At 54.7% G+C, this 9,642-nt stretch overlaps 1 protein-coding gene across 1 annotated transcript; it reads left to right on the forward strand.

Annotated features, from left to right (window-relative positions):
- The first annotated feature begins 1,194 nt into the window (after positions 1-1,194).
- Positions 1,195-9,078, forward strand: TPPP3 (tubulin polymerization promoting protein family member 3). Its single transcript, XM_032960258.2, has 4 exons — positions 1,195-1,351; positions 3,220-3,422; positions 6,539-6,692; positions 6,799-9,078. Exons 2-4 carry the CDS (start codon positions 3,235-3,237, stop codon positions 6,985-6,987), a joined length of 531 nt encoding a protein of 176 aa, XP_032816149.1. The 5' UTR covers positions 1,195-1,351; positions 3,220-3,234; the 3' UTR covers positions 6,988-9,078.
- The last annotated feature ends 564 nt before the right edge of the window (positions 9,079-9,642 follow it).

Consider the following 9,642-nt stretch of genomic DNA (forward strand, 5'->3'; position numbering starts at 1 on the left):
GGCTGCCGCCCCGATTCACCGTTACCATAAGTTCTGCCTGTTATCGACATGAACATAAACATGGGCGCGTGGCGCGCACTGAACATGGGGCGTTGTAGCATTACCTGGACTGTAACTTAACTGAAATATCGTCTGCATTGCCGCGGAAGTCCGCTGCTGCTGCTGCGGTGGTGATGGCGGTGGTGAGGATGTCGCCGTAATTCTCATTGACTATTTGCACTGCCGAGCGCCTTGAGGCTCCTGTGAGCTCTGCGTGGTGTACGGCCTGGCAGGGCCACGCGTGCGGTGGCCTGGCCTCAGCAAGCTGGAGAGAGACTCGCGGCGGTGGTGGTGGGGGGGGGGGGGCACTTGGCACTGGAGTTGGAGAGCGAGCAAGTCAAAGTTAATCTTATTTACCACGGTGAGACCCAGATGAGTCTCCATGGGGCCATTTATTGCCGGAATCAAAATGATGCAAAAATAATAAGAGGCTTTAACCCTACCCTTTCTCTCAATAATGTACAGGAGGTGTTAAGATGTTTACTCACCAAGTAGACAAACCCCATTGCAAGGCACCGTCAAGTCTGCATGAATCACACATCATGCTTGTGGTTAGAAACATGCAAACACACAAACATGCTTTGATAATAATGCATGCGTTGCCTTTGGAACTGACCGGCCTGCACGGGAGACAGCCTCCTTCACGGCCTTGTCCCCTGCACCGCACTTATAGCAGACTAACAGCAACCAAGGCATCGCAAATATCCAAGCGTTGATAGCTCGGGTTGAGGGGCCCGTAGAGATGCGTCTCATTCGCGAGGGTGACCCGGGGTCACCAACAAGACACGGGCAGCAGCAGCAGCGACGGCGACAAACAACAGACGATTCCACAACGCAGCGAATAGAGATGAGAATTTTTTTTTGCACTTTTAAATACTTTGGGAAAATCAAGGAACATATTCATAAATGTCGGTGTGTGGGGGTGGAGGGGGGCTAGGTTCGGGTGACTATAATTGAACGAGCGGCGACCCGACGGGGCGCGCCTCCGCCCTTGACATAACGCAGAGCGGCGTCGCTCGGAGCGGGCGGTGATAGGGGGTAGGTATACAACTACACCGGGGTGGCGAGAGGCACAGAGGTGGAGATGAGTGAATGGGGGGGGGGGGGTGCGAGCCTGTGGTTCGTGGGTGGTGGGGGGGGGGGGGTTACCTTGGAGGCGCCCAGCAACAGCGGGAGGGGCCGCGCGCTGCACCTGGGCGCGAGGCGCTGCGCATTTAAAGCCCCGCTCAGGTGTGGGTGCGTGGAGACTGCTGCTACTGCTGCTGCTGCTACGACTGCTGCTGCTGCTGCGATATCTCCACTGCTGCTGCACGTGAGTTCGTGGATGTATGCGTGCCCGCTCCCCCCAGTGAGACGTGCGCATGGAGACGTCTGTGTTGCCATCGGTGAATGAGGACGACATTCCCAGTCACGCGCTGCAGGCGACGTGAAAAGGACGGAGACGTGTGGATGAAGCCGTGGACGTGTGTGTTAGAGTGTGTGTGTGTCTGTGTGTGTGTCTGTGTGTGTGTGTCGGGGAGCGGTGGTGTAGCGGTTAGCGCGCTGCGCTACGAACCTGGCGATCTGGGTTTGATTCCCGCTCACGGCCAACACCAGTGACGATTATCTGAACCGGTGCTGGGCCTCCCCCTAGGTCGACTCAGCCTCAAATTAGTACCTGGTGCGGTGTGTAAACATCGCCACTGGGGAGACAAAGGCCCCCGGGCGTGGTGCTGGCCACCCACCCCCTCGTGTACCGTGCCGGCCTTCATAGGTGCTCGCTTACAGCACTTGCCCCAACAGTCTGGTAAAGGCTATACGGGGGGATCTTTGTCTTTTGAGTGTTTTATGGTGGGGTACTGTAAGAGTTCATTTACAGGACTGTATTTACAAGTGGTGGTGGTGCTGCTGCTGTTGCGTTGACAGTGGTGCACGATTAATAACAATAACGCAAACAACCTCAACATATTCCTCAATGATAGCTCTGTGTGTGGCCTGAACAGAAAATTGTATATGTGTTGTTTAAAAAAAAGGGTTTGCTTTTCAAAGGATGGCGATTCTATAATGAAGGGGATTGTACGGTAAGGGGACGGCGCCGCAGCCACGCGCGCGCCCGCACACAAAGACAAAGGGGTCCCCGTATAGCCTTCCACGGACTGTTGGGGCAAGTGCTATTGGCGAACAGCACCGATGGAGATCGCTACGACACTCACTCGAGAGGGTGGGGGTAGGTGGCCAGCAGCATCAGGTCCGGCCGCCTTTGTCTCCCCGAAATGATGATGTTTTACCCTACCGGGTGCTCGTTTAAGGCCGAGTCGATCTCGGGGAGGCCCACGACCGGTTTCGGGAATTGGTCGCCGATGTCGGCTGTGAGCGGGAAGTCGAACTCGGGGCGCTGAGGTTCGTGGCGCAGTGTCCTAACCACTACGCCACCGCTCCCCACTACGGCACAAACACAAAGATTCCCCGTATAGCCGTGACCGACTTTTAGGGCAAGTGCTGTTCGCAAGCACCTGTGAAGGCCGGCATGGCACGCGAGGGAGTGGGTGGCCAGCACCACTCCCGGCCGCCTTTGTCTTCCCAGTGGCGATGTTTACACACCGCACTTGGGAGACAAAGGCGGTCGACGCTTACACATCGCCACTCCTCATTTTAGGCTGAGTCAACCTTGGGGAGGCCGCTTTAGATCATCGTCACTGGCGTTGTCCGTGAGCGCGAATTGAACGCGTTAACCGCGACGCCACCGCTCCCCCACCCCCCGCACGCACACACAGACAAAGATTCCCCGTATAGCCTTACCAGACTGTTGGGGCAAGTGCTGTTAGCGAGCACCTATGAAGGCCGGCATGGCACGCGAGGGAGTGGGTGGCCAGCACCACTCCCGGCCGCCTTTGTCTTCCCAGTGGCGATGTTTGCACACAGCACCAGGTACTCATTTTAGGCTGAGTTGACCTAGGGGAGGCCCAGGACCGGTTCAGATAATCGTCACTGGTGTTGGTCGTGAGCGGGAATCGAACCCCGGGTAGCCGGGGTTCGTAGCGCAGCGTAGCGCTAACCGCTACACACAGACACGCACACAGACACACATGCCGGACGTTATTTACGACGGGGGGGGGGGTGTGGGATGAGGGCGAAAGTCCAGCGAGAAGTCCGCTCGTCGCGAGGGAGACGCGGAGACTCAATGGCGCTCTTCCCTCGCAGATCGCTCGCGCGGAGATGGCCGACGGGATGGACATGGCCTCCATCGAGGAGACGTTCAGGAGGTTCGCCGTGCACGGCGACACCAAGGCGAGCGGCAAGGAGATGAACAACAAGAATTGGGCGAAGCTGTGCAAGGACTGCAAGGTGATCGACGGGAAGGGCGTGACCAGCACGGACGTCGACATCGTCTTCTCCAAAGTCAAGTTGCGTGACTCAAACTCGCGCCGTTTCCAACCCACTCCTCCCCCCGTCCCGGTAGCCGCCGGCAAGTGCTGTTGTGACGAGTATCACCGGTGGATGGAGGCCGCTACGACACTCACTCGAGAGGGTGGTGGTAGTAGGTGGCCAGCAGCATCAGGTCCGGCCGCCTTTGTCTCTCCAAAATGATTGTGTTTTACACACCGCACCGGGTGCTCGTTAAAGGCCGAGTCAGTTCAGTTTCATTTATTTGGTATAGCCCTGTGAGCCATGCGGCTCTTGACTCGGGTGCAACCGCAACAATCAAAAAACATGAACAAGAAACATCTTAAGGAAAATCCAGGAAAGAGCAGCAAAGTGTTCCAGAAATACACACCGTATATCAACGCTGTGTGCAAAATTCCCAGTGGGATGCAAGTCAAACAATAACAACCAAAAGACAATATAGATTAAAGTTATCAGGCTCACTCTGTACTTCAACAAACAAACTTGGCTAAACCAAACGTTTTCGAAATCACCAAAATAAAGCTATAAAAGCAATGTAGCAGTGATCATAGGAACTTTGATTCAAATTTAACAAGAAACGATATACATAACATGTACGACCAAACTTTGCAGCCATAGTTGGCTGCATGAGTCACTCCATAACAGCAGGAATTAAAAAAAATGTCAATACACCTTTAAAGATCAGCACACTATAATCAAAACACAAGATCATACTTTGCAGGAAGTGATCCGGAGCGATGCATTTGGTTTCAGGCCACTCTGCATAGCAGTGGCAGCTAGGGGTGTACAACTCCTCTAGAGCAGTTTTGAGTGAAGATCTCACAGGTAGTGATCCAAGTTGCGGTTTATTGGCGATAGCATTCCAGACCCTGGGGGCATCAATAGCAAAGGCCCTTCCTCCAGTATTTGTACGGCAATAGGGAATGTGGAGCTGGTAAATGAGCGAGGAGCTTCGGTCACATTTGTTCTTCGAAACAGTAAGGAGATCCAGCAGGTAGTCTGCGGATTTTTTTGTAAGTACATCGTGAATAAATAAGATCTGGTGCACAAGCCGTCGAACATTAAGAGATGTTAAGTTTGACCCAATGCAGAGATCACAGTGGTGAGTCCTATATGGGCAGTTCAATGCAAATCTTAAGGCCGAGTGATAGATGGAATCAAGCTTCTTCAGTACAGCTTTTATTAATTTCAAACGGAACATTTGGGGGAAGCAGTGCTTGTGTCGATACAGAAAACCAATTTTTTATTTTCTATTTTTACCAATATAATCAATGTGATCTTGAAAATTCAGTTTTGAATCAAAAATGACCCCAAGATACTTATAGATCTTGACTTGCTCTATTTGATAATTATTTAAGGAATGTAATTGGGGAAAAATAACTTCCTGCTTTAGTCCTGGTGAGAAGCATAGCACCTTGGTTTTGGAGGTATTCAGGACTAGTTTAAGAGCAACTAGCTGATGTTGTAGTTTGTTGAAATCACCCTGGAGCTTAGCAATCACGTCATCCGGAGAGCGGCCAGCAGTAATCAGTATTGTGTCATCTGCAAACAGATTTACCCTGGAATGATCCAGGTCAGTGCCCAAGTCATTGACATATAGATAGAACAAGAGGGGGCCGAGGATGGAACCCTGTGGAACCCCTTTTGTTATCTTTACACTGTTTGACCTCCAACCATGTGAATACAGTTTGGGTGCGAGAAGAGAGGTAATTTTTTTAACCATTCTACTGCGTGTTTGGAGAAATCGAGGCAACTTAGTTTACTAAGCAGGGTGTTGTGGTCGACTGTATCAACGGCGTATTACTGCTTATTAGCAATGCTACTGTAAATTTGATTTAGAGAGTCTAATGCAGCAGATGTGGTGCTGTATTTTTTTCGGAACTCAGATTGGTTTCGATGCAAAAGATTATCGTTGGACAGGAAACTGATAATTTGGTAGTTCAATAATTTTTCAAAAATTTTCATCAACGGGGACAAAATTGAGATAGGTCGGTAGATATTTGCATCATCTTTAGGGCCCCCTTTGTGAAGTGGACGAGTCGATCTCGGGGAGGCCACGACCGTGTTCGCTGATGTTGGCTGTGAGCGGGAAGTCGAACGGCCACCCTAGCACAGGGCAGCGGAGTTGACGCCCCTGATGGAGTTGACTCCCCTGATGGAGTTGACGCCGCTGGCGGAGTTGACGCCCCTGATGGAGTTGACTCCCCTGATGGAGTTGACGCCCCTGATGGAGTTGACGCCGCTGGCGGAGTTGACGCCCCTGGTGGAGTTGACGCCGCTGGCGGAGTTGACGCCCCTGATGGAGTTGACGCCGCTGGCGGAGTTGACGCCCCTGGTGGAGTTGACGTCCCTGGTGGAGTTGACGCCCCTGGTGGAGTTGATGCCCCTGGTGGAGTTGACGCCCCTGATGGAGTTGACGCCGCTGGCGGAGTTGACGCCCCTGATGGAGTTGACACCCCTGATGGAGTTGACGCCCCTGGTGGAGTTGACGCCCCTGATGGAGTTGACGCCCCTGGTGGAGTTGACACCCCTGATGGAGTTGACGCCGCTGGCGGAGTTGACGCCACTGGTGGAGTTGACGCCGCTGGCGGAGTTGACGCCCCTGGTGGAGTTGACGCTGCTGGCGAAGTTGACACCACCGGTCTAGGGATTGTGTTCTTTGCTTGTTGTGTTCTTTGCTTGTCCAACTGCTCGGGTTGAGGTCTCATTTGAGGTTGAATTTTTTTGGTGCCCAAATGCCACGTCAATCAACTCCAGCAGTCATTCGCCTCTTGTGAGTCGAATCATCCCGTGCCGCACCGCGTGCTGTACCCCCCCCCCGTGCTGCACGAGAAATTCGTACCGCGTTCCCAGTTCCGTCCCGGCATCATTTGCGGTGACCAAGCGGTCGCTGTGGCCGCTGGCGAGATTACCGCGAGGTCGTTCGGGACACGAGGAGGTCACGAGGGCAGCGAACTCGCCCAGCAGCGGCTGGTGGAGGGGGACGCGGCCGTCGTGCCCGCGGGTCCTGGAACCGCCTCCACGTCGTGCCCATCCACTGCCCTCCCCCCCGGGCGACGCGACAACTCAACAAAATGTGACCCCTCCCCCCCCCACCCCGGGTGCGCGCTCGCAGGGCCAAGTCGGCTCGCACCATCACCATCACGGAGTTCCACGCCGCCATTGCCGAGCTCGCGCCCAAGCGCTTCAAGGGCCGGAGCGCCGAGGAGGCGCTGCCAGCGCTGCACGCGCTGCTGGCCGGGGCTGCTCCGTCCAACACCGGCGTCACGGTAAACCGCACTGCCCCCCACACCCCACCCCCGCCGCCGCCGCCACCCCCCTCCCTCCCCCCCCACCCCCTAAGCGCCACCTTTGGTCCCCGCGTTGTCCCGGCAGAAAGCGGCGGCGGTGGGCGGCGTGGATCGGCTCACGGACGCCTCCAAGTACACGGGCTCGCACAAGGAGCGCTTCGACGCAGACGGAAAGGGGAAGGGCAAGACGGGTCGCGCCGACACCGTGGTGAACTCGGGATACGTGGGCAACTACAAGGGCGTGGGTACCTACGGCGACAAGGTGGCCAAGTGAGAGGGAGCGCCCCCCGCTCTTCTCCCCACCCCCACCCCCCACCCCAGCCTCTGAATGCCACTAAGCTCCTTCACAGACACCCACCGCTGTGAAAAAAGAGCTTCATAGCTCATCGGATTCCCTCCAGTCTAAATAAAGATCCTGATACCGAGCCACCGGCGCCAACTGTGCACCTCACCGCCCCCGGCCTCGCCCTGCCAAGGGCCCCCACAGCCGCACGCGCGGTTTCATACGCACGGCGCACGCGTGCCATTGCGTCGGAGCGGCGGTGTTGTTGGCCACCGTTGCACGAGCGAGCACTTTGAGACAGTGGGGGCCGCGAGCGGCACGGCATCTGCCCCGACCGCAGCCTCCGCGCGTCGCTCGGAATGACCCGGATTGGTTCGTTGAGCTTCGAGCAAGTTCGCTGAAGTCAAACAATTCAAAGAATCTCACGATGCCCGGCAGAGATAAGGCGTCGTCGAGTTACCAAATGAGATAGAGACAGAGCAAAAGATTAGAGGAGCAGTGAGTCCGTGTGCGCACGTGTGTGTGTGTCAGTGTGTGCGCACGGTGTGTGTCAGTGTGTCAGTGTGTGCGTACGGTGTGTGTGTGTCAGTGTGTGCGTACGGTGTGTGTGTGTGTGTGTCAGTGTGTGCGTACGGTGTGTGTGTGCGTACGGTGTGTGTGTGTCAGTGTGTGCGTACGGTGTGTGTGTGTCAGTGTGTGCGTACGGTGTGTGTGTGTGTCAGTGTGTGCGTACGGTTTGTGTGTGTGTGTCAGTGTGTGCGTACGGTGTGTGTGTGTGTGTGTGCGTGTCAGTGTGTGTGTGTGTGCACCAGCGCGTGTGGAAGTAAGAAAGGAGGAGCGATAATCACAGGGTGCGTGTAAGAGTTGACAAGTGTGTGCAAGCGCGTGTGTTAAAGAGAGCACATGCGAGTATGCATGCGTGCAAGAGAATGTATGTGTGTGTGCATGTGTGTGATTGATTCTGTGCCATAACACCGACGGCATCATTGTCCTTGTGACCCTCTGGCCGCAAGCGAGCCCTTCGATGATGGTGGAAGTGGTGGCGGTGAAGGTGGAGGAGGCTTGTGAAGGATGCTACTGGGCAGTTGGAGGCAGTCTCCCTCCAGCAACAACAGAGGGCAGAGAAGCGACGCTCACAACAACGAGCGGAGCGCCGGGTGGATAACATTCAGCAAGTTGGCACAGTGGTGGGTACAGCTGGTGCATCTACCAGTAATCTCAGTCAGCCAGCTCATGGCACCTGGGTCTGTCCCGGGGCCTGTCAGTGAGCCTTCGGCATTTTGCGTGGCCTCAAAGCGCACCTAGCCTGGCACAAAGCGCTGTGGTGACGTCACCGCTACATAAGTGTGCGTGTGCCCGGCTCACATGATGCCGAACCTACCCGCACGCACGTGCCCTGTGGCCAGTGCATCTACAGAATGGGACCAGATGTGCACTTGGGGCGGGAGGAGGCCAACTATAAACTATTATTTTTATTTTACCAACTAAGGGCCCCACTGAACTACATCGCGAATTGTTTTCAGAAGCAACCTGGTAGCTCAATGAAGTGGCTCATCATCATCATCATCGCGTGGAAATTTATAGCAGCCAAATACTGTTAGACGCGTGACGATGATTCGAACAGTGCCCTGGAGGCGGGGAAAGATAGTGCTCTGGAGGCGGGACAAGATAGTGCTCTGGAGGCGGGACAAGATAGTGCTCTGGAGACGGGACAAGATAGTGCCCTGAAGGCGGGACAAGATAGTGCCCTCAAGGCGCGGATTGATTTCATGACACTGGATTTGTTCGTGACCCCGACACTTGAGTGAGCTCTCACCGCGGTCACGTAGCAAAAAAATAAACCCCTTCCACCCCGTGACCGGGATCCTTGGCCGATTCAGACCCCCCCTCTCCCCTATCCCAACCTTGTCATCTCAAAGTCGTGATCGAGGCTTTACTTCGTGTGGTCGTGCGCAGCGTGAACAATGCTCAGACAAAGCGCCGCGTTTCTTTAATCTCACGTTTACGCGACACCGTTTCAATTAACCGCGTCGTATCTGGTGACATTGCATTGATATTAAATACACCACTGGAATATTATAATGCGAGGTGTGATTCAGTGTGTGTGTGTTTCTTTGCCGAGTCAACCTGGGTGGTGTGATTCAGTATGTGTGTGTTTCTTTGCCGAGTCAACCTGGGTGGTGTGATTCAGTGTGTGTGTGTTTCTTGCCGAGTCAACCTGGGTGGTGTGATTCAGTGTGTGTGTGTTTCCTGCCAAGTCTGCATGGGTGGTGTGATTCAGTGTGTGTGTGTGTTTCCTGCCAAGTCTGCATGGGTGGTGTGATTCAGTGTGTGTGTGTTTCTTTGCCGAGTCAACCTGGGTGGTGTGATTCAGTGTGTGTGTGTTTCTTGCCGAGTCAACCTGGGTGGTGTGGTTCAGTGTGTGTGTGTTTCTTGCTAAGTCTGCATGGGTGGTGTGATTCAGTGTGTGTGTGTTTCCTGCCAAGTCTGCATGGGTGGTGTGATTCAGTGTGTGTGTGTTTCTTTGCCGAGTCCATGTGGGTGGTGTGATTCAGTGTGTGTGTGTTTCTTGCCGAGTCAACCTGGGTGGTGTGATTCAGTGTGTGTGTGTTTCTTTGCCGAGTCCACCTGGGTGGTGTGATTCAG

The sequence above is a fragment of the Petromyzon marinus genome, chromosome 25 (genome assembly GCF_048934315.1).
Source record: "Petromyzon marinus isolate PM22_M1 ecotype Great Lakes invasive population chromosome 25, UKy_Petmar_22M1.pri1.0, whole genome shotgun sequence".
Lineage (NCBI taxonomy): Eukaryota > Metazoa > Chordata > Hyperoartia > Petromyzontiformes > Petromyzontidae > Petromyzon > Petromyzon marinus.

Bases quoted from the DNA above. Each gene is read 5' to 3' on its own strand.
- TPPP3 (XM_032960258.2), top strand. From the start codon at position 3,235: ATGGCCGACGGGATGGACATGGCCTCCATCGAGGAGACGTTCAGGAGG. The intron at 3,423-6,538 runs GTTGCGTGACTC...GCGCGCTCGCAG, and splicing joins ATCGTCTTCTCCAAAGTCAA to GGCCAAGTCGGCTCGCACCA. The intron at 6,693-6,798 runs GTAAACCGCACT...TTGTCCCGGCAG, and splicing joins CGTCCAACACCGGCGTCACG to AAAGCGGCGGCGGTGGGCGG.